Genomic DNA, 23,045 nt, shown 5'->3' on the forward strand with positions numbered 1-23,045 from the left:
AGGTTTTGTCCTCGTGAGTGTTATCTTTCCATTTTATTAGATATAGATGTGTGGGGTGGTGGGGTAGGTTTGTATTGTTTTTCTGTTGCGTTTGTAGTCATAAAATTGTATTCTTAACAGATGATGTTCTTCGTTTTATTTAATTAATATAATACTTATTACCTTCAAAAAACCATCACTTGAAATTTTAATAAAAATGGGTTGTGCTTCGTGTGTGTGTGTGCGCGCGCGCGCTTCGAACGAAATCACTATTGAGCATTATGAGTCATCGAAAATGATTTCTGGAGTAGCACCTGTTATATGCTTTTTCATCGAAGCACTCAAAAGGAAAGCAGAGACCAAAAATAAACAGAAAAAGGAGAACCAAAGGGTTACAAGTCGGGCTTCCAAATTAGAACTGGGCATCGTAACAAAACCATTCGAAATCCAACAATGTTGGCCCAAAGATGTGGATGGGCCTTATCTGATCCAATAATTCATTTAAAAGCCCACAAAACCGCCGTCGGTAATTATCGTCAACTTTTCTAAAAATAGAGATTTTTGAAAATGCATCGGAGCTAGGAACATTCCAACATCCCCTATCCGACAACAAAAATCTCCTTCTCCGTCACAGCTCCACCTCCGAGTGCTCCGCGTAGCGAGAGATAGAGGGAGGCGACGCCGTTTTGTCTCTGAAATTAGGGTTGTGTGTGGGTGTCTCTGTAGCTAAAGTCCTAGAGCTTTTTTGATTTTCCTCTCGAATTCGATTTCTCTGAGTTTTTAGGGTTTATGCGATGCTGCTAAGGGTCAGAAATTGCGTAATTAGTGAGGAATTGGAGGAGTAGGTATGTGTTGATATTTGGTTCTAGGTTTGAAGTGAGTTTATTCGGGTTTTTCTGTGAGAGAAACTGATGGAAGGGGGAAGGAGAATCTCGGCGAGTCCTCGGCCTTGCAACGGTAGGAGGGTGGTGGCGAAGAAACGACCTCGTATTGGTGGGGTTGATGGGTTCGTCAACAGCGTTAAGAAGCTCCAGAGGCGAGAAATCAGCTCCAAGCGCGACCGTGCTTTCACTATGAGCGATGCCCAAGAGAGGTTTCGCAATATCCGCCTCCAGGTACTATTTAATTTTTTTAATTGATTTATTTAATCGAAGGAAAGTTTGGGGCTTTGATGCTTGTTTACCTCACCTGCTTGGTTCGATGGTCTCCATTTAATTCAAAAACCGAAGTTAAGCAATGGGATTTTGTTGTTAAATTGCTAGGATGCTAGATCCTCTCACATAAACATGAAAAAAAGGGGATTTTGTTATGAATTATGTGCATTTTTAGTTTAATTTTGATTTATCCTTCTGTTAGCTGTTGAGAAATGGATAATTACTTTGTCAAGTCCCCTACCAGAAAATCCCCCGTAGCGTTACATCTGGGTGTTAGGAACATTCAGTGGAATTCAATCAACATAAACATGCTTATGCTTCTGTGTTCGTGAGTGTGTGATTGTTTTCGTTGGTACTTCCTGTTAAGTTTGCGCAAATATGTCTTTTATCCTCGTGAGGTTCTTACCATCAAATTGGTAGTACACGTTCGGAGTCCATGCCATGTTACTAATGCCAACATTTGAAAGCATGCTGTATAATAAAGCCTAGATGCAACGATGCAGTAAGAAAGTTTTGAGTTTCAAGATTGGAGATTGAATTTGTGCAGTCAAGCTGTTGTGTACGGATGCTCTCTTCAATTTTGAATTGTGTGGAAGGATTTTTCTTTCTTTTTTTTTCCTTTTTTTTTTTTTTTTTCTCCACTAGTGGTGTTAGTGTGTGTCTGCAATACCTAATTTCTGCTTGTCATGATATTTGGATGCATAGGAGGAATATGATACGCATGATCCTAAGGGTCATTGTGCCATGGTTCTGCCTTTCCTGCGAAAGAGGTCCAAAATTATTGAAATTGTAGCAGCACGTGACATTGTGTTTGCCCTTGCACAATCCGGTGTTTGTGCAGCATTTAGCCGAGGTAGTAGCTGTATTATCTGTATTTCTGAACTTATATTGCATGCACTAATCTTATTACGTATAAATATTCAATGAAGGGAATATGTAATGTTTATGTTGTTTTATGCAGAAACGAACCAGAGAATATGCTTTCTGAATGTCAGTCCTGATGAAGTGATAAGAAGCTTGTTTTACAATAAAAACAATGACTCACTTATCACTGTTTCGGTTTATGCCTCAGACAACTTCAGTTCTTTGAAATGCAGAAGCACAAGGATTGAGTACGTTTCTCTCGACCTTCCCCCTCCCCTCCAGACACACAAAAAAAAAAAAAAAAAAAAAAAAAAAAAACAGAAGAAGAAGAAAGAAAAGAAAAAAAAAAAAGAAAAAAGAAATTCAAAAGAAACAACAGTGTAGTTGTCCAATTTACGTTATCTTCTTTTATTTCTTTCTGAATGCACTGTAAAATTATATGATCCAGATACATAAGAAGGGGTAAACCAGATGCTGGATTTGCTCTTTTTGAATCCGAGTCACTGAAATGGCCTGGTTTTGTAGAGTTCGATGATGTAAATGGGAAGGTTCTTACTTATTCTGCACAGGATAGGTAAGTAGTCTGTCTTATTGGTATACCTTTCTAATACACTATTGTCTTCTTGATTTGATTAATCTTCCTTTTGCTTCCATTTTATTATCAGTATATACAAGGTGTTTGATCTGAAAAACTACACAATGTTGTACTCCATATCGGATAAGAATGTCCAAGAGATTAAGATCAGGTAGTTCGCATGCCTCCTTACACAGTGTGTCTAATTTGTATTTGGAATTCTTTTGTTATTGCTTAGTGGACATTTGTGTCGCTTATGATTTCTAATTTTTCTTTTGTTTCTGTCATAGCCCTGGGATCATGCTGTTGATTTTTACTAAAGCTAGTAGCCATGTTCCTCTAAAGATTCTGTCTATAGAGGATGGTACTGTCCTCAAATCCTTTAACCATCTCCTTCATCGGAATAAAAAGGTGGATTTCATCGAACAGTTCAACGAAAAGCTTCTTGTAAAGCAAGAAAATGAGAACCTTCAAATTCTCGATGTGAGGACTTCTTGATATCTTGCAGAAGTACTATAATTTATTCGTTTGGATTTGTACGTCTGACTGCTATTATCTATAGGTTCGCAATTTTGAGATGACAGAAGTAAGCAGAACTCAATTCATGACACCATCAGCCTTCATATTTCTGTATGAGAATCAGTTATTCCTGACGTTTCGGAATCGAACCGTGGCTGTTTGGAACTTTAGAGGAGAACTTGTGACTTCGTTTGAGGACCATCTTTTGTGGCATCCCGACTGCAATACCAATAACATATACATTACTAGTGACCAGGATCTTATTATTTCTTACTGCAAGGCTGATTCTGACGATCCATTATCTGAAGGAAATGGTAACGTTGTTTTCTTCCTTTACTTCTAGTCTTCTATCCAATTTGATCTTCAACTATCCACCACAGGGATCTCATTGGATGGAGAGTCCTCTCTGTGACAGTTGTTTTGTATCTGAAACGGTGTTTGCATCTATATTTGCAGCTGGATCCATAAACATCAGCAATATCTTGACTGGAAAATGCCTTGCTAAGATAAGAGCAACCAACAATGCTGAAAAAGAATGCACTTGTAGTGGTGAGTCTTGTGGTAGCAGTTCCAATTCGAAGAAGCGGGCCCTTTCATCCCGAATTAGGAGTACAGTTGCAGAAGCCTTGGAAGACATTACCGCTCTCTTCTACGATGAAGAGCGCAACGAGATTTACACGGGCAATAGGCTCGGTCTAGTTCACGTATGGTCCAACTAATGGTTTCTCCGAGTTTATTCTCCATGTCCATTAGATTCTTTCTTGGTCTTCTAGATGGTTGAATTGATCGCGCTGCTCCCCACCGCAACGACTCCCTAGAACTGTACCATTAGTTTGCTCGTGTACCATTAATCCCTTTGTGTTGCCTGAAATCCGAATTCGTTCCTTGTGTCTGTGTTGAGCTTGAGAACTTATTTTATAGCGACTCTTTCATGGTGCTGTAATATAAATGTAGAATTGAGTTTGCCATTTTTTTTCCCTTTTAACTGCACTCTTTTTACAACAATTATTGTTACAGTAATGGAGCTGGAAATGTTAGGAAGTGGAATTGGTGGGACAGAGATTCACTCAGGTCGCTCAAATTGAATGTAACGGTCCATAATAATTCAATTCGTTATCTCACCTCGCACAAACTAAAGGCATATATTTCTCTTCACACAAATTTAGGGTTCGGATTTCCTGATCTTTAAGCATTGGATTTTGGAGTCAAGGGTGATCCGAATTTGAATTGGTGTGACCACATGGAACAGCTAGCTCACTTTTTTCTTACCTTTTTCTGAAAGGAATAAAGTGGGAATTGGTGTGTGAAGAATACTTTACATGGATTAGAAGGCTCGCAATATCTACCATTCATGCATCATATGGAAATGCCAAGGCATGAGTGGATCGGCAGCTTTACGATTTGCCAACCTTCGATCCCTTTGTCAAGCTCGTGCTACTTCTGCAGCACCACTCAATTATAACAATTTAGGGGGCCGTTTGCGACAACTTTCGTTGGAAGCACTTCTGCTTGTAGGAGCTTTTGTTGAAAGCATGCCGGACTTTTTTATTTTTTAAAAGGTCGGTTAATTATTTAAAAAAATATCTTGAAAATGCTTCATGAAGATGCATGACAAGTGACGGAATAAAGATTTTAACTTAGGGGTCTTAATGTTAAATGTCCAAGGTTTTTAGATAAAAACATAGTTCAAAACGCACAACCAAATTTCAGTTTATTCACGGAGACATTTCATCAAACATTTAGTGGGCTTGTTGTTGTCAGTTGAACCATGTTGGACATATGTTAACAGATATCGATATTTGCTAAAGTAATCTTATGAGTGCTTTTGAGTATCGCCGAGATATATCTAGTAGGGATTACATTAAACACTTGATAAGTACAAGAGGGACCCGTGCCGCATATCCATAGGATCTCCAGAAAGCCTTCACATGATTATTTCCCAACCTCTGGGTGCTCATGGGACCACCTTGGTCCCAATGTGCATCCGTCCTTGTGCATGACCCATTTGAAAGTGCTTATCTAAGAGCACTTTTGCTCAGAAGTGATTTCATTAAAAGCAATTTTATTAAAAGCACATTAATATTTTGAAATGAACTTTAACGAAAAACTCATGATACTGTTTATTTTAACGAAAAACCACATTTTTATACTAAAAAGTCAATTATGATACTATTTACTTTACTATTTATTTTGCCATTATCGTTAAAATTCAAAGTTTTCAAGTCATTTTCATTAGTTTTTTTTATTTTTAACCTAAAAGCATTTAAGAACACATTTAATTGTTTTAAAACACACTCCCAAAGAGTATCTTATTACATAAATTACTTGTATCCGTAAGTATTTTTAAATTTTTACGTCATACACTGTCGGACCTACAGGTGTCCTTGTGCTGAAACTATATGCGCACTTCCACTGGTTGTGCGTGACAACATATAAGACAACATTTGGCAAGAGATGATGAGAATATAGGAAGAGAGAACGAGATTTAATAATGCTTGTGGGAAACGTAGTCGTTTCGTCTTGTCTGTTGGATCTTAATGGCACCAAACCAACATATAAAATTTCCTTCGTATCGGAATTTGGAAACGACCTCTTTTGTTGTTGTCCTTAAATTTGTTGAGCAACACGACACGAGCATGTGATATGAGAATGAGTAGTGTAATATATTTTTCATTTATCGGTTGATTTTATACATTTTATTCAATTTAATGGTCAAAAATTAAAAAAAAATGCGTAAAAGGTAAAAAGAAGTTTGTGTTTAGCACAAGGAGAATGGATCATGTAAGCCTTTTATGTATATTCTCATCTCTACCTAGCACGAGAGGCCTTTTGGGAGCTCATTGGCTTCGGGTTTTGTAGGAATTCCGAAATTAAGCGATAAAAGGGCCAAAGCATTATTAGGATGGGTGACCTATTAGGAATTTTTGCTAGCGTAAATTCCCATAAACAAAATTGTGAGGGCGTGGTTGGGGCCCAAAGCGGATAGTATTGTGTTACGGTTGAGTTGAGCCCGGGATGTGATGAGGGCCCAGAACCAGATGTGACAACAACTATCTGATAATAACAAAACTGTTGCTTTGGAATTTCAAACTCAAAAGTTACAAAAACTATTACATTACTCGTTTTCATTTTATTTTTTGTCATTTTAATTATTGCACTTTTAGTAATGATTAAAATAACAAAAAATAATATTAGTTAGAAAATTAAAGATAAATTGTGAGGTGATAGACTCTCTCAAAAGTGAGACTCTTCATCGACTCTCGTCATCTCATGTTTTTCGCATAATATTTGCACGATAATTCACGTTAAACTGTGAGGTAAAAAACTATTACATTACTTTTGTTGTTGTCCTTAAATTTGTTGAGCAACACGACACGAGCATGTGATATGAGAATGACTAGTGTTATATATTTTTCATTTTTCGGTTGATTTTATACACTTTATTCAATTTAATGGTCGAAAATTAAAAAAAAATGGATGAAAGGTAAAATGTAGTATGTGTTTAGCACAACTATCTGATAATAACAAAACTGTTGCTTTTGGAATTTCAAACTCAAAAGTTACAAAAACTATTATATTACTCGTTTTCACTTTATCTTTTGTGATTTTAATTATTACGCTTTTAGCCATAATTAAAATAACAAAAAATAATATTAGTTAGAAAATTAACGTGAAATTGTGCGATGATTGACTCTCTCAAAAGTGAGACTCTCCATCAACTTTCGTCATCTCATGTTTTTTGCATAATATTTGCACGAGAATTCATGTTAAATTATGAAGTGTCAAATAATTCATAAAAAGTCTCACTTCTAACATAATTCCCTTAACAATCCTCTAGTTTAGTATGACTTGCAATCAAGTCCTAATCATAAAATCCATATATATTAATACATGAAATCCAATGGGGTAGTATGCAACCACCACGTGGGGGTGACGTCTTATCTCTCTAAAACATTTTTGTGATTAACCCAAAATTAACTACCATCTAACATCTAATTTGACAAAATCTATCGTTTGACCAAAAAAAAAAAAAAAAAAAAAAAAGGGAAAAAACACCATCTAACTTTTTTTAGCAATTTTAGAACACTTGCTTGCTAAATAAATAAGATTACAAGATTAAAAGATGATGTTGTTATTTAAACCATATTTATTTATCAAATTATCTTTTTTTCTGTTAAAGACTGACCGCATGGTTGTTCACTCTTTTAATACATGTAGGTCCGACATGTACACAGATGAAACTTAGCTCACTTTGTATAAAATGGTAGTCAACAATTTATATGGCAAAAGAACGTTGCAACTATGATGTATGACACACATCATTATATTGTTAGTAGACTTCGCCACAATAACATTTACCAATATCATAAACTTTCTACAACCAGTGTTTACGATATTGTATCGGTTGAAATATCAATTTATAAATTATTGAAAATATCAGGGGATATATCGATATCCGTTTCCTTCAATGAAAACGATAGAAATTTATCCAAAAACGTGAAAATTTAAATAAAGCTTTAGGGAGTATTATATGACACTTTGTCGATATTTAAATGATATGTTTGAAATATTAATGAAAACTGTCAATTTTAACTAAAATTTAAGAATTTCTCCAATACAGAATTAGACTTCACTTCATTCCATATATTTTTTTCCCCTAATATCTTTTACGAAAATATCTACGGTATCGAAGAATTCTCCAACACAACCTCAAACTTACCTTGTTATTAGAAAGTCAAACATGCTCGAAACTGAAATGACAGCGAAGTGAAAAAGGAAACAAACTTGCGGGGATAAAAAATGCCAATTAGGAAAAGAAACGCACAGAGAAAAAAGGAGGTGGAGGGAGGGAGGTGAGAGCGTGAGAAGTAGGCGAGTGGAGGACAAGTATACTCTCCAGCGTCCACACAAAGCAATCAACGCGGTGGCTTTTCTCATATTCTTCAGTCTACAAGTCTAGTGTGTGTTGCTCCTCGGTCTTCTTCTTCTTCCTCCGCCTCCTGCATGTGCATTTCGCCATTGGAGCTCTCAGTCTCTCACTCGCACTCGCACTCGCTCGCAGATCTCTCAGGCTAAAAGGTAAGCATTGCCTCTGCATTTTTGGTTACTATTTTGATTGAATCTCTTTGTTTTTTGTTTGATTTGGATTCGAATCAATGTACTGCGAATGAATCCAATGTTTTTTAGATTATTGGTGAGATTATCATTGACTGATTTGGTTGTTAGTTTATAATTTGGATGCTGAGATATAGGGGAGGACTTTCATTTTTCTAGATCTGCATTTTCAAAATTTCAAATGCTGACTTTTCTTTTAGTAAATGAAATGCTCAAGTTTCAGCTGAATCTCGATCGGAAAAGAAAAAATTTCAGCTGAATCTGAGTTTTCAGTGACTTTGTTGAGCAATGGTTTATATATTTTCTGTAAATTTTGATGTGGATAAGTAAATGTGAGACTGTGATTGCAAATGCGAGAGAGAGACTGAGAACGATGCTTTGAATTTCGGGTTGTCGGTGCGCCTACCGGATTAAATTCTCTTAGAAACTGCACTTGTTGCAGCATAAAGCTTACTACTTTTTAGCAGCCTGGGCATACACTCTTTACCTCTACTCGGTCAAAGGTCACTCTAGTTATTGTCATTTTTGTTGTTTTTTTTGGGTTTTACCTAAAATCTGTTTCCCTCTTTTGCCATACAGGTTGCTCTGCTTCGGTTCAGTTGTAAGCGCATTAGAATGGAGGCGAAGATTGATGCCAATGCACCCTTGGACTACGCTGAATTTCAGATTTTTCCATCCCAGAACAGGTTAGGTTTTCGCCTTTCGGTAAATTTTGTTCTTTTAAGGGCATGTGTTTTCTCTTCTGTTGTATTGGATTATAAAAATTTATTCTTTATGTATATACTACACTAAGTGCATTATCAAAATCGCAACAAATGTTACGAAACCTTTGATCATCATTTTAACTAGAATGAGTTTTTGGAGATAGGATTCTATAAAAAATTCAAGATATTCATGAAACCTATAAATCGACAGAAAGATATGTATAATTTCCCGTTGGTGATTCCAATTGTTTCTAGTTTGCTTCACTAATGTGTTGAGGGATGCTTTAGGTATGAGGCGCTTGTTTCCAGTGATGGAGAAGTAGAAAAGTTAGCAGGCGGGACGCTAGAGCCACTGTTGTCACATTTACCAGAAGTAAATGAATTGCATCGGAAGGGAACGAATGCCAGCCTCACACTTCGACTTCCTAAAAGCCTGCATGGTGCAGCCTGGTTCACGAAGTCGACTTTCACCAGGTTTTAAACACACTAGTGTTTCATTTTTCTTGTCTTTTTACGTTCAGTTTATAATAAAGACTTGTAATAATTCCTACCACTACAATTCTTTTAACTGTTCACTTTTGGAAATTATCCATTTTATTTCCTGATTCACAAATTGTTTTACTTCATCACAGATTCCTGCAAATTACTGGTTCACCTGAAATAATGCATACCATTACTGCTACCGAAGGAGAAATATCTCAACTGGAAGAAGCCAGAAAGTTTCATGTTTCTTTATATGGCCAGGTCCCTTCTCCCTTCTTTCAAGATTGATGTTTGAATGTATGGTTTAATAACTATTCTGTTATCTGGTAACTAAGATGTGTGATTTTTGTCAACAGTCTGAAGCTGAGATTGCATCATCAGATGCTTCCAAGTAAGTCCTTTTAATTCTTCATTTAAAATTTCATTTGAGTTGCATCAGCCTGACGCTATAGGAATTTGTGCTGTCAGGAATGAACTTTTGCGGGCTTTGGATTTGAGGCTCACAGCACTAAAAAGGGAATTAATTACCGCTGTTGAAAAGGCTTCTCATTCCTCGTTTAACTCTAAAGAGATTTCAAATTTAGCAAACTTTTCTCAACATTTTGGAACAACAGATTTCAGGTAGTCACTTAGATTGATAGAAAGTGCACTGGTATTTTAGCTTCCTAGTTGCTCTGAAAGAATCCGTTGTTTGAAGATTTATCTGCTAAATTTTCTTACATAGGCAGTACTGTGGTGAAAATGCAGGAATGCTCTGTTCAAGATTTTAGAACAGTATCAACAAAGCAAGAGTGGTGATCCTCAAAATGATGACAAGTGCGGCAATTTTGGAATTGCGAATATTGATAAGACAAATGGAAGTGCTCAGATATCAAAGCCCATGAATTTTGATACGCCAGTAAAATATAGTGTTTCACCTGCGAAAGCTGCCCAGGTTGAGCGCCAGAGTTCAACTGAAAGCAGGGAGTCATCTGAGTCAAGTGATGAGGAGCAAACATCTGCAGAAAGAAGTCGGAGTCTTATGAGAAGTGCCACACCTAGAAGGTCAGCATCTCCAATGCGGAGGATTCAAATAGGGAGAACTGGATCGCGCAGAGCCGCTGCATTAACCATTAAAAGCCTCAATTACTTTCCTTCTAGGGAAAAGCCCTTTTCTGAAGAGGGTGAACCTGAACACTCAAATAAGAAATCTGAGAGTAATGCACTGAGGATGAGTGTTCAAGATGCAATTAGTCTTTTCGAAAGCAAACAAAGAGATCAAGCTGCTGCAGATGCTCAAAAAAGGAGCTCGTTAACAAATATCTCTACGAGTACAAATAAAGCTGTTTTAAGAAGGTGGAATTCAAGTTTGGGGGAAGCTTCCACCCAATGCCAATCTGAAATTGTCTCTGGAGACCGTGTTCCAATGACTCCCAATGATATACCAAATGATGAGATGCCAACATCTTCAGAAGAAGTGAAACCAGAGTCTGATCTTTTACCCACAGATCAAAGTACTATTGAAGCTCCTCAACCTGCAGTTAACGAAGGAAAATTTGAGAAAAAATTATCTAGTCCAATTGATAATGAAGCAGACTCTAATGTAACTCCGGGAGAGAAAAGTAATCAAAAATCAACAGCATCAATGGAATGGACTCGAGAAAGGGAAGCAGAATTGAACCGAATGCTGATGAAAATGATGGAAAGTAAGCCTATTAAGCCTGTGAAGCCTGTTAAGCCTGTGAAGCCTGTTAAATCTACAAAGCCTCAAGCTACCAGAAATCAAAGCCTTCCTTCTGAACAGAGAGGTGGCTTTTATGACCACTACAAGGAGAAGAGAGATGAAAAACTACGAGGTGAGAATTCTAGAAAGCGAGCAGAGAAAGAAGCCCAATTCAAAGCCATGCAACAAATTCTTGATGAAAGGAAAGCTGAAATGTCCTCTACAAAGGTGAATGATATTGATAAAAAAAGTGCCATGCAGAAGCCCCAAAAATCACTTGGAAAAGTATCTCAACCTGCAAATCCTAGAAAGGAAAATGCAAAACCTTCTGTTACAAAGAAGGCTCTGCCTAGAACATCACCCTTGCCTGCTACACGCAAGTCATGGCCATCGACACCAACACCGAGAGCCACAGGGGCATCGCCAGCTAGAACTCCAGTTGGGGTCTCTTCTACCAGCACTACCCCTACCCGTCAAAAACCCAAGCCAACACCACCCAGCACTAAAGTGGAAAGACCCCTGCAGCGACAGAGGAATGTGAAGGAATCTGTGAGTACTAATGACAGGAGCTCAAAGGGAGTGAATGAGAAGCAGCAGCAAGCAGTGAAAAAGAGTGGTAAAACAACAAAACCCAAAGTAGCGACAACCTCTGGTGATTATTCTGATATAATTTCAGCAAAGCACGGCAAGGTGACCAAGAAAAGCAGTGTAGTTCCAGTGGAATCAAAACCGTTTCTTCGGAAGGGTTCTCGAACGAGCCCTGGTGTTGGTCCCGTTGTTAACAAGACAAGAGCTTCTCCTCACTCGGAGGAATCTTTGGGAAACAGCACAAATATGATTGAGACTCAAGAGGATGAGGTAATTGGTAGTGCCTCTGATCCTGTGAGTCAGCATCAAGAGCCAGATGTTGTGTCAGTCGGCCTTTCAAATGATGCTGTGGAACCAGAAGCTCTGGTAAATGATAGCCTGACATGTAGTGAGACACAACATGTTGACCCAGTTTCTCCTGATCGTAATGATGACTTAAAAAATGTTGCAGAATCATCATTGCAAGTTCAAGCTGAAGAAGAATCAACCATCTCCCCAAGTGCTTGGGTGGAAATAGAGGAGCACCAGGCCATGCCCCCTTGTAACAACGGCTCATCTCAAGTAACTACTTCAGCCAATGTTGCACCAGCTGGCCTGTCAAGTCCTCGTGTCCGTCATTCTTTGTCCCAGATGCTGCAAGAGGAAATTAACGGACCAGATAATATTGAGTGGGGAAATGCTGAAAATCCTCCTGCCATTGTGTTCCAAAAGGATGCCCCGAAAGGACTGAAGAGGCTCTTAAAGTTTGCTCGGAAGAGCAAGGGAGATGGTAATTTGACTGATTGGTCTAGTCCGCCAGTTTTCTCTGAAGGAGAGGATGATGTTGACAGTGTACTCAGAAAGGCTTCGCTTCATACAAGGAACTATGAACCATACTCTAGTAAGTTTCCTATTTGACAAAAGCAGATGGTATTTCATATTGTAGTTGTGAAAAGTTAGACGTTTGAATGTTCGTCTTTTTTCTCGTGCAATTAACATTTTGGATTTGTGCATGCAGCTCAATCAAATATTAGCAGATTCGACGATCAGAGTTCTTCACATAAGTCACAAGAGAACCGTGACGCAGCTGCAGGACCCGCAACTAAAGGTTGTCTTCCCACGCGACTAGAGTATACACAGTATCGTTTTCTTTGATTTGTTTTTCTTGCAAATTTTTCTACACCTGCATACAGAATTTCAACGCGCCAATTCTAATTCGCTTAATAAGATTCCAACGCTACTATCTTTGTGTTTCAGCTGCAACAAGGTCATTCTTCTCTCTTTCAGCGTTTAGAGGCAGCAAACCAAATGAAATGAAGTTTCGCTAATCCTAGAGGCGCATGTGGAGTACCGGAGTCAGATTCTGCGAAACCTTCAATTTTTCGTTCACTGTCGTTGTAGCATACTAGCATGCATGATGCATTCATCCCTATACTTGTGGCATTTCTTTTTACTTCTTTTCTTGTGTTAGTACTGTGTTGCCGGGTCTTTGTACATGCTATATGCCCTTGTTCTGTTGTTCTCGGAGATTTAAACAGAGCTCTTGTTCTTAACCCTTATGCTTCGGATGTCAAAGCGACTACAGATCGGTACATTGGCATCAATACGAATGCTTTGCGTATATTGGCATCAATACAAATGCTTTGTGACAGAGGATGTCTGTTTCCTAAGTTCTTTACAAAATTACGTAGTAAAATGCCGACTTCGTCTTCATTATTTGCGTCACCCGAATTGCGAAGAGCACGTCATTTACCAGTTTTCTCTTGGGACTTTTTGTGCAGTTTTCTCTTGGGACTTTTTGTGCGTGCGGATGATCCTTGCGCCCAAGAATTTATCTACACGTGCGGTCGGTCGGGAAATTCTTGGGTGCGGAGGTCAACCACACGCACCACCCCATCCTCTTGTATTTTGATCCTACCCACCCCCGGTCACACCAACTTGCGTCTAGCGCGGCGTCCAGACTCAAGAATTTCTCATACATGTTGGAAAAAAATCAAAGTTGCAACCTAACACCATATCCAAATCTTATCCAAGTAGATCTCGGTTGCAACCTCACATCTTGTTTCACGTAAATGGTGGCTTATGAATCGAAGGAGACGATGCAAAAGGAATGCTAATTCGTGCAACAATGTCGAGAGGTGCCGTGACTCAAAGAGAAATTACACATCGAAACTGATCAGGTTATATCTACATGTAGTATTCTCAACAGTTTTTAAAAGTTAATCAGTCTGTGATGAGTTAGATATTGCAACAGAATCAGGGAAGTTGGTCCTTACAAGAACAGAAGAGATCAGACCGAATCATGTTTTCATGTGAGTTGGTCCTCCAAAGAACTGATGTGCTTCTCCCTCCTCAGAAATTGAAGGTACGGGAAAATCACGTACGTATGAGATCCATAATAACATGAAAATATTTGATACAGTCGGTTTATGCTGGCTGCGGCAGCATGGTCACCCAAGGATAACTGAAGAGATGAGAGCTTCACAAGTTCATATCCAATGACAATGTGATTAGGGTTATAGAGCTTCTCCAGGATCTGCCAATTGCCAACGCGAACGTGAAAACGTCAATTGGAATTATGCACGAGAAAAATACACCAAGTGACTTGTGAGATATTTTTATAAAAACCAAAGAAGATCTACTTCATTTTAATTCACAAATAACTATCTATGAATACATATCCTTGCAGAATTTAGATCTAATCAACACTAATGCATAAAATTCAGGATGATATGGCTTGTGTACGACAGGAATTTTACCTCAATTGATGCTTTGCAATGTTCCATGGCGGGTTGTAACTCTCCGACCAAACAAAATGCCTGCGCAAGATTGTCTTCCGCCTGCAAATGTCGAATTATTTTAGTTAACCGTATACAAATAAAAGTTGCACATTCAAATGATATAAACAATGGCCAAGTAGCTCCTCGGATAAAAACGTAGAGTTAAAGATCCTAATGATTTTAGTGATGATAAATTTCTAAGATACAGAAGTAAAGGGTGGTCAGAACTCACTTCTGCAATGCTCCTATTATATGCAAAAAATGTTGATCTCAGCAGACCAAGAGAACTTAAAGCATCCAAAAGTACGGTACTAGAAACATCTTGTGAGACTATTGCATCCTGTAGTCTGTCAAGAAATGAACAGTCAATACTCCAGCATGCATAGTGAACATAGAAAATAGGCACTCTGGTAATTTGGAAAGATAAGAACCACTTTTCAGACAGTGTTATACCTTCTGATGCACATCCGAGCTTTATCTGCAGCTGCAGAGGAAGATTCCAGATCACGATAAGAACCACATTTTAAACAAAAGCCCGGATTAATGTCGAAAACATTATTGGGTTGCACATGAGGAGCCAGTTTATTGATCTCATCAGTATTGAACTCTTCAACCTGTACGATCATAAATGAAAATCAATAAAAAAAATTCAGTTAAGGACCACATGAAAAGAACCGAAAGTGACTTGGGAGATCATACATTCCTGAGATATATAGTTATTTACAATACCTGAAGATGAGGCTCCACACTACTAGTGCTGATGATACTGGGCAAATACTTAAGTTTCTCTCTTTCAATGTTAACAACGCCGGTATCCAAGACTATGCCGGAACAATTTGGTTTGACACAGTGAAAACCATTTAGGGCCAGGTCGGAAAAGTTCACATTTAAACAACCCCTGCACTGACATCGAAATGAGTACTCATCTTCCAGAAACTTGACACGGTCCTTACAGTCCCACTGCCCAACCTGTATAAACAAAACTTAGTTTATAGTAAGAACAGAAATTTGTAGTGTTTCACCATGTAGAAAGGGCCCTTCGGAAGGGCTACCTGCATTGATACACAATTACATATACAGCTCCTTCATTGACAAGATTCAACATCACCATAGCATTTCATGGAAGAACATCATAATCTTATTCCATATTAGAAAAACTGAACAATATAATGGTAACTGGGCATACCTGTGGACCATATGAAAATTCCAAAGGAACCCCCGATGCGACAAATTCTGTTGTTCGTATAAAGAGAGTGCGTAAAAGGAAATACGCATGGATGTTTGGCTGACAAGAATGGTTGAACAGACTTCCGGATAAATAGATTGCTTGACCTACTTTGACCTATATAAGTAGCAAAAATAATGTTGCAGATAGATCAGAGGGCATAGTATTTATGAATTGAGGTTCGATGTACATAAACAGATCAACTGATCAACACAAGCATCTTTTACATAAATTATCACAAGTGTCACAAATGAAAATAGCCACTTCATAAAGATCGTTCAACGCAAGAGCAGTGAACAAGGATGGCAAGGATGGTCAGGAAAAGAGGAGAAACAAACAAGAACAAATAAAAACAAAAGCATACCATAAATGCGAACCTGTTCCATATTACTAGTTAGACCTTCTCCCCAAGGTGTAAGCTTTCCAAATTGATCTTCTAACCCATGATAATCAATGGATTTCATACGAACAATTGTCATAGAGTTCACCCTAATTTGGGATATAAGTATGACAATCTGCAACAACAGGGGAATGGAACCTCATATAACAGATGACAATCAAGATGTGACATATAAAATCCTTTTGAAATATAGGTCATCTAAGTATTTACAGATGTCAAAAAAAAAGTTCAATATTTATTACAATCTCTGAAATGATAACATAATTTGGTGATGATACCAATGAACAAATTTAGGATCTGCACGTGCACCTTGCATTTATGAGAGCATTGGGTTTGTACGTGTGTGTGTGTGTGTGTAAGTGAGTGAGAGAAAGACTGAGAGATAGAGAGGCGACCTGTGAAATAGAGAGCCCATTTATTGGTAATTCAAAACCATCGGAATGCTGAAGACAGTATAATAATACAGCAGAATATATATGTAATTCCAACTTCGTTTCTGGAGGCATTTTCGAATAATGATGAGAAAGATCCTGCAAGAAAAAATAGAGGTCATTAGCTACAAGTAAAATCTATTCATGAGATAGTGATATGATAAATTGAAATGAAAGTTAGTCCTGTGGACAATATAATAAGTATATGTACCGAAATTTCACTAAGATGAAAAGTATCAGTGGAACCTCTTCTTTTGATCACAGACTTTACTAGCACTCGGCCAGCCAAAACTATCTCTGATGGCAATACTGCTGGCCAGTGTACACCTTTACATTCATGTTTATGTTCAGGAATGTGCTCAGTATCTGTTTCAGATTCAACATTTAAAGTGGTATCTGCAATGTACTTTTTAAGATCGGCTGACAGATTTTCAAGAATGTTTTGATTGCTTGGGCAATCCCAGCACATTTTTCCTCCTGCTTGTATACGGCATTTCTGGGAGCAATACAATGGTGTTGAACATGATGTACATGGGACTTTATCCGCGGGTAGCTCATTCAAGCAGTAGTGGCAGTGAGTTTCCCGACAAGGCTTTAATATTATCTGCAAAACACCAGGCCAAAATTTCATCCATCAGTATTGCACAGAAATGCACCAATCCCTCCCTTTTGGAAGGGAAAAGAAGACAAGGCAGTGGACCACACCACAAATATAGCATCAGGATTCAAGAAAAGCTGAATAAAAAGGAAATCTACTTGGACTGAAACACTAAAATCTAAAATTAAGGGAAATTAACAAGATTAAAAAGTAAATAATAGCAAATATGGAAGAGATGTCAGTTCATACCATTGCAAAAGGGTCTTCTGTATGTACCAAGGAGGCTTGAGGAAGGTCACTGGTTGAAGTCATACCCCTTCCTTTCTCTGGTGTGGTGACACATTGTAATTCCATTTGGCGCAGTTCATCTGGTGGATTACAACGTACTTTAATTAGGTCATTAGTACTTGCATCCCAAGATGAGTTACGACTAGCTTTATTAGAAAGAAAATAACTGTTGCGAAGTTTAACCAGTAAAACAAGCTGCACAGTCACAGGTATCTTAGAAAAACTGGAAACCATGTAAAGATTGCATTAAGAGTTTTAATAACAAAAGTACACTAGAAATGAGACCATTGGCCACTGCCACATCCTAACGTAAGTGTGAAAAATCCTTCAGCTTAAGTGAATATAACGTAAGACACACAAATATTATGAAATAACGAATACTCCAAGCGAGTTATATCATTTCAAGCTGTTAGGCGTCAACATGGATTCATATTTGTAGCTTTTGTATGTCTCCAAATTGTTATTTATTCATCTGTTGTTTTAATCACAGGGTTTAGAAAAACGTATTGGGGCCAATCTCTAAAATTATCTTGAGAAACCATGGAATGATTATTCATCAAAAGTGAGCAGTGACTGTCAGTCCAGAGGTCAAAAGATTTGAATATAGTCACATACTTTAATACTTAACAGTGTTAATATCTTACCGAAAATACTTGAGTTATTCTCGTTATCTTGTTCTGATGGATTCATACTTGTATGCTGATCCGAAATTATCTTCATCTCACTTTCTATCTGTCTCTTTCCACTCATTGACAACTCCAGAACCTTAGCAACATCCAAGTCACGGATTGCATCCTCATAATTTCCGATAGAAGCATTTGCCTTGCCCCTTCTATACCATGCCTGCAGCACATACAAAAAATGTAAATTTGGAAAAACTAGCGCAACTCCTTTTGTTACCCTTGTTCTATAGTCACAAAGGAGTCAAACTCAAATCCACGCTACAAAACACGAAATAGCGCAACACAATAAAAGCATTTCACCTTTGCATAGTTTGAAGAAGTTTGAAGTGCCCGATTGCAGTCTCGTACACACTCCCTCAGAAGACCCAGTTTCTAAAAGAAAACATATAGCAGTAAGCAATGAAATCTGTCGAAAAAGCTTTGAACTTTTAAGTTTGGTGCATACACAATTACCCACATATCTAAAGAATGAGACTTACCTGCAACACAGAAGCCCGATTTGTATACAAAGTAGCAACCAGATTTCTGTCTTCATCTACATCCATAGGAGCAACTCTCAATGCCTGTGTGCCCCATGCCAACGAAAAATATATACAAACATAATATAGAATTAGCAATGCCTACTGTTTAGAGAAGTAATCTCAAATACAGAAGTACCTGGGTATAGCAATCCAAAGCTTCAGCATAATCACTTCTCAAAAAGCACTTATTGCCCTTTTGCTTCGCCTCCAAAGCAGCTTCTATGTTCTTTCCACAGAGAGCTACTTCAGGGTCCGCTAAGTCCCTCACCATCTGATAAAATCCCACAAATTCCAATCAATTTCTTATCTGATTTCTTCTGTTCCTGTTTCCTTTTCGAAGCTCGCAAATTTCAGTGTATAAAGATATCGACTTACTTGGTGAAAGGGCTCGAAGTGGAGGAGAAAATCGGCGAGAGAAGAGCAGGTTCGAGGAAGATCGTCGGCGGTGCTGGCGGCGATCGATCGCTTTAGGGTTTCTGGAACCAGAGACTTCAGCTTCTCCATGAGAGCGGGTTTTTGAGCTTTGGAACTTCGCCCAACGGCTATTTGCTACCCGCCGAACGGCCACGCCGCTTTTGCTCCGCTTTTCACACACGTGTGAAGCCAGTTTCTTTCTTTTTTTTTGGAAATCACACGTGATGTGAAGAAACCACGAAGGCCGTTGGCTACTCAAATGAGAAGTAGGAGTTTGTACTTAAAATTAGGGGTGGTTCGGTATGGGATACCATACCGAAACTAGTATCCCGAATTCCAAACTAAAATTTTTTGGGATGAGAATTTGAAGACCAATCCCAAACCAAATTTTCGGGAATCCTAAATTTCGGGAGTCCTGAAATATTTTCGGGATTTTGGGACAAATCGGGAATCCCAAATTGAAATATGAAATTATGAATTGTTCTTCAAATATATAATTCAAGAACACATTCATGAACTAGGAATTTCATTTCATTCACACTACCATTTAATTGAACACTGGCATGCTTGACTGTTTTTATCATAGTCAAAATTCAAATTAATTAAACCCTTTTTGCAATATGTTGAGAGACAAAAGAATCAAGCCTTCTAAAATCATCAGCCATGACAGCAGCAATAATAAAATCCACATAAATATCAAACAAAACATGAAAAATATGCAAGGTGTAGGGCATTCCAGGTTGCAGAGCATGAATTAGAAACTACTAGCATCAATTATAAAAGAATAATATATATATATAATAATTAATATTATATATTTTCGGTTCGGTATGGGATTCCCGAAATATCGAGAAGCCAATCCCGAATCCCATACCGAAATTTTGGGATCGGTTCGGGATAGCATCCCGAAAATTTCGGGAATTTCGGTTTGGGATCGGGATTTTTTCGGTTCGGTTCGGGATTTTTGGGAATTTTTTCCACCCCTACTTAAAATCGTTCGTTTGTCGACATATAGAATTTTGTGTTTATGATTTAAGTTATTTATATTATAAATCAGTCTATAAGAGCGTCTTTACAAAAAATCAACTAAAATTAAGGCCTCGTCCAATTATATAAAAACAGGTGAACGAAAATAGTAAAAGCATTACGAATAGTATGTATTTACTATAATAGGTTGATTAAACAACATTAGTTTTAAAGGAAAACTAATGAAAATGACTTGAAAATTTTGAGATTTAATGATAAGGATAAAATAAAAGGAAAACTAATGAAAATAGCTTGAAAACTTTGAGTTTTAATGATAAGGACAAAATAAAAGGTAAAGTGAATAGTACTAAAATTGACTTTTTAGAGTAAAAATGTGATTTTTCATTAAAGTGAACAGTACCGTGAGCTTTTCGTTTTAACTCTCTAAAATAAAAGGTAAAGTAAATAGTACCATGATTGACTTTTTAATGTAAAAATGTGATTTTTCGTTAAAATGAACAATACGAGAGCTTTTCGTTAAAGTTCTCTAGTTTTAATTCATTTTTTTGCAGAGATGATATTTATAAGGTGATTCATTATATGAACAGTTATGATCATAAACACAAAGCTCTGTATTAGAACACGAAGAATTTTAAGTAGAAGATTCTACTCATAGTAGCCAAGCATTGTTACTTGCTACTGTGTTCCCTGAAATTAGGAGGGAGGGGGGAGGAGGGGGGGGGGGGGGGGGGGGTGGTGTGGAGGGGCGTCAAGGTCCAGTTGTATCAAAGAGAAGTGCAGCAACCCGAAATACCAAATCAAATTTCGAATCGCATTTTAACCATGTTTTGCACAACAAATCAATGTTTTGCACTACTTGATTCAACATGTTTTTATGGTACAACAACATATGTAATTCCGTAATGCTTCATTTGATTACACTCCCCTTAAAATCCCTCGTCCAAACACAAAGCTGAGAAACAAAATCCACAAAATTTATACGAAAATCATAACATTCTCTTGTTGTAACAAAATCCATATTACAAACACAATGCTTTCCACTAAGCCCAAACTCTTTTTCTGGGCACAAGATCTGATGTTTTTATGTCATCTATTCTGGCAGCCACGATGAAATCATTCATGCTCAATCCTCCTGCAATCAAAGTTACCTGTTAGCCCAATCAAAACTTTCTAAAGTTAAGCGTGTGTGGACGTAGCCTCATTGGACGTCACCTGTGTTAATTTAGAATATCGCTTGTATTAAAAAAAGTAGAGACGTTGTAACAAGATGTTTTACCAATGGAAGATGTCCATAGCTCTGCTCTAACTTGGTTTGGTTGCTCCAAGTGAAGGTTTGGGAAATGCCCTGCAGAATCTACAACCTTATAAATCCTGTTGATGAGTTCAACCCCACATTGATAATCTCTCAACTTCCACAGGCACTGCAATTTCAGCCCACCTTCTCCAACTATCAATCTCCACCCAACAACCTACAGAAAACAAAAGGCACATTTCAACTTTACAAACACAACCGAAGCAGGGCGGGCGTAGATATATTGGTCGGAGCGGATATGCCATGTTCACCCAAAGTCCGAATCCCCCTCGCGCCCGCAGTTTGTATTGTATTAAAAAACAGACAACCCACAAAGTCCTGAACTTTGAACAGAACCCAAAACGGTCCCCTCCCTCAAGTGAAGTTGATATTTTTCGTTTATGATAAAAGAAAAAAAGACAGAGACTGAAAGGGTAATTTCATCGAACACCATATGGGCATCTCATACAAAATGGGGATGTAAGTGAAGAATCGAATTGACCTTTCTGAGGAGCTCCTTGGCATCGTCCTCCGCCATAGGAGGCTGGAGGGGAGAGACGGGGCTGCAGTCTAACTGGGACAGAGAGAGAGCAGACAAATTGGGGATGAGGATTTTGTGGTCGGTGTTGCCGTTGCCCAGCACCTTCTCACCAAACCCACTCGCTATCTCAGCCGGAAAGGGGTCTCTGGCACCGAAATCCCCCAGCATGTCATTGCCCAGAGCCTGAGTTCGCAGGCCGAGTCGAACCCGAGTTGGAACGGTGGTTAAGTTGGGTAGGTAGTGGTGGCGGCGGTGAGTTGGAAGGGAGAGATGGGGTAAGGAAAGGATGATGGTGGCCATGGCCATGGGGGATGTGCAGGCAGAGTGCTGCTTTGAGGGTCGTTTGGATTGGTGTTTGCTTATCTTGGATTCCAGGTAAAGGTCGGTTCTCAGTGGCTGGATAAAACCCACGTCATTAACTAATGGTATTATGTTTTTTTTTTTTTTTTTTTTTTTTTTTTTCAATTTTAAGAAATCATGTTTTTGCTATAAGGGTGCATTTACTAATCCGTAATCAAAATGAAGGAAATTGAATTGAGGATGAATTGAAATGAGGTAGAATTAGAATCAGATTCTTATGAAAGCTGTTTATTAAAACTTTATGGAATCAGAATATGAATGATATAAACTGTTTACTAATTCATATGAATCGGAATGAATATTAATGTGATTACTAAAATATCCTTGTGTCAGGTAATATATATAAATTTTTTTGGATTGAAACACTCCAAAACAGGGCCAGCCAGAACAAAAGGGCCATCAGTTTCTCTCTGGGCCGATACCAGCCCTCGTTCTGCCGCCGCCGCCACCACACACAAACTCTTTCTATCGATACCAACCCTCTGTTTCGTCTGCATCTCACCAGCTCTTCCACCGAAGCACCTCATCCGCCAATACCAACTCGCATTGTACTTCCTAATTCACCCTGCAATCATGACGCCCAATCCCTATTCCACCATATTTGACCTTTGTCTTCACCAAATCATACACAAAATACAAGATAGAATTGTTACCAGATCTTATTGTCATATATAAGGTGGGCTGTGCTGGGAAAGTGCTATAATGGGTTGCCGGTGTGTGGATCAAGATGGGTCAGTGGTGGATGACTATGGACAAACAGAAAGCAAAAACCCACTGTGGTGGCTAACGGACGAGATTGAATGGTCGACTCGGCGGATGAGTCGAATCAATTTTGGTGTTCTTGCTGGTATGTGTAAGTTCGGTG

General features: G+C 38.2%; 4 protein-coding genes across 7 annotated transcripts; 2 read left to right on the forward strand and 2 right to left on the reverse strand.

Moving 5' to 3' along the window:
* The first annotated feature begins 533 nt into the window (after window positions 1-533).
* LOC137734023 (uncharacterized) lies at window positions 534-4,058 on the forward strand. The gene is made up of 8 exons (XM_068473267.1): window positions 534-1,094; window positions 1,839-1,986; window positions 2,095-2,245; window positions 2,446-2,571; window positions 2,663-2,743; window positions 2,862-3,054; window positions 3,134-3,404; window positions 3,547-4,058. The coding sequence occupies exons 1-8, from the start codon at window positions 891-893 to the stop codon at window positions 3,807-3,809; spliced, it is 1,437 nt and encodes a 478-aa protein (XP_068329368.1). The 5' UTR covers window positions 534-890; the 3' UTR covers window positions 3,810-4,058.
* Window positions 4,059-7,898: 3,840 nt separating this feature from the next.
* On the forward strand, window positions 7,899-13,374 carry LOC137733959 (COP1-interacting protein 7-like). 4 transcript variants are annotated; one of them, XM_068473180.1, is made up of 10 exons: window positions 7,902-8,169; window positions 8,565-8,708; window positions 8,785-8,891; window positions 9,198-9,383; window positions 9,542-9,653; window positions 9,749-9,783; window positions 9,861-10,013; window positions 10,140-12,562; window positions 12,680-12,769; window positions 12,919-13,374. In XM_068473180.1, the coding sequence occupies exons 3-10, from the start codon at window positions 8,821-8,823 to the stop codon at window positions 12,987-12,989; spliced, it is 3,141 nt and encodes a 1,046-aa protein (XP_068329281.1). In that variant the 5' UTR covers window positions 7,902-8,169; window positions 8,565-8,708; window positions 8,785-8,820; the 3' UTR covers window positions 12,990-13,374. The 4 variants fall into 4 exon arrangements, with proteins under 4 accessions (XP_068329283.1, XP_068329281.1, XP_068329282.1 ...); XM_068473181.1 differs by having other exon boundaries at window positions 8,569-8,708; XM_068473179.1 differs by lacking the exon at window positions 8,565-8,708.
* Window positions 13,375-13,858: 484 nt separating this feature from the next.
* LOC137733960 (uncharacterized) lies at window positions 13,859-19,216 on the reverse strand. The gene is made up of 15 exons (XM_068473184.1): window positions 18,963-19,216; window positions 18,724-18,858; window positions 18,546-18,629; window positions 18,367-18,438; window positions 18,028-18,226; window positions 17,345-17,463; window positions 16,709-17,101; window positions 16,462-16,596; window positions 16,044-16,181; window positions 15,628-15,783; window positions 15,171-15,410; window positions 14,895-15,055; window positions 14,674-14,788; window positions 14,421-14,501; window positions 13,859-14,197 (listed from the first exon to the last, which is right to left on the reverse strand). The coding sequence occupies exons 1-15, from the start codon at window positions 19,089-19,091 to the stop codon at window positions 13,970-13,972; spliced, it is 2,385 nt and encodes a 794-aa protein (XP_068329285.1). The 5' UTR covers window positions 19,092-19,216; the 3' UTR covers window positions 13,859-13,969.
* Window positions 19,217-20,778: 1,562 nt separating this feature from the next.
* LOC137733860 (probable pterin-4-alpha-carbinolamine dehydratase, chloroplastic) lies at window positions 20,779-22,216 on the reverse strand. The gene is made up of 3 exons (XM_068473056.1): window positions 21,782-22,216; window positions 21,265-21,457; window positions 20,779-21,120 (listed from the first exon to the last, which is right to left on the reverse strand). The coding sequence occupies exons 1-3, from the start codon at window positions 22,124-22,126 to the stop codon at window positions 21,029-21,031; spliced, it is 630 nt and encodes a 209-aa protein (XP_068329157.1). The 5' UTR covers window positions 22,127-22,216; the 3' UTR covers window positions 20,779-21,028.
* Between the last annotated feature and the right edge of the window lie 829 nt (window positions 22,217-23,045).

This window comes from Pyrus communis, chromosome 5 (genome assembly GCF_963583255.1).
Source record: "Pyrus communis chromosome 5, drPyrComm1.1, whole genome shotgun sequence".
NCBI classification, from domain to species: Eukaryota; Viridiplantae; Streptophyta; class Magnoliopsida; order Rosales; family Rosaceae; genus Pyrus; species Pyrus communis.

Bases quoted from the DNA above. Each gene is read 5' to 3' on its own strand.
- LOC137733860 (XM_068473056.1), bottom strand. From the start codon at position 22,126: ATGGCCATGGCCACCATCATCCTTTCCTTACCCCATCTCTCCCTTCCA. The intron at 21,458-21,781 runs GTCAATTCGATT...TGTTTTCTGTAG, and splicing joins CCAAGGAGCTCCTCAGAAAG to GTTGTTGGGTGGAGATTGAT. The intron at 21,121-21,264 runs GTAAAACATCTT...CTTTGATTGCAG, and splicing joins GCTATGGACATCTTCCATTG to GAGGATTGAGCATGAATGAT.
- LOC137734023 (XM_068473267.1), top strand. From the start codon at position 891: ATGGAAGGGGGAAGGAGAATCTCGGCGAGTCCTCGGCCTTGCAACGGT. The intron at 2,246-2,445 runs GTACGTTTCTCT...TATATGATCCAG, and splicing joins TGCAGAAGCACAAGGATTGA to ATACATAAGAAGGGGTAAAC. The intron at 3,055-3,133 runs GTGAGGACTTCT...TATTATCTATAG, and splicing joins AGAACCTTCAAATTCTCGAT to GTTCGCAATTTTGAGATGAC.
- LOC137733959 (XM_068473180.1), top strand. From the start codon at position 8,821: ATGGAGGCGAAGATTGATGCCAATGCACCCTTGGACTACGCTGAATTT. The intron at 9,654-9,748 runs GTCCCTTCTCCC...TTTTGTCAACAG, and splicing joins ATGTTTCTTTATATGGCCAG to TCTGAAGCTGAGATTGCATC. The intron at 9,784-9,860 runs GTAAGTCCTTTT...TTGTGCTGTCAG, and splicing joins GCATCATCAGATGCTTCCAA to GAATGAACTTTTGCGGGCTT.
- LOC137733960 (XM_068473184.1), bottom strand. From the start codon at position 19,091: ATGGAGAAGCTGAAGTCTCTGGTTCCAGAAACCCTAAAGCGATCGATC. The intron at 17,102-17,344 runs GTATGAACTGAC...GGTGTTTTGCAG, and splicing joins CAGAAGACCCTTTTGCAATG to ATAATATTAAAGCCTTGTCG. The intron at 15,056-15,170 runs GTATTGTAAATA...ATGATCGTACAG, and splicing joins GTGTGGAGCCTCATCTTCAG to GTTGAAGAGTTCAATACTGA.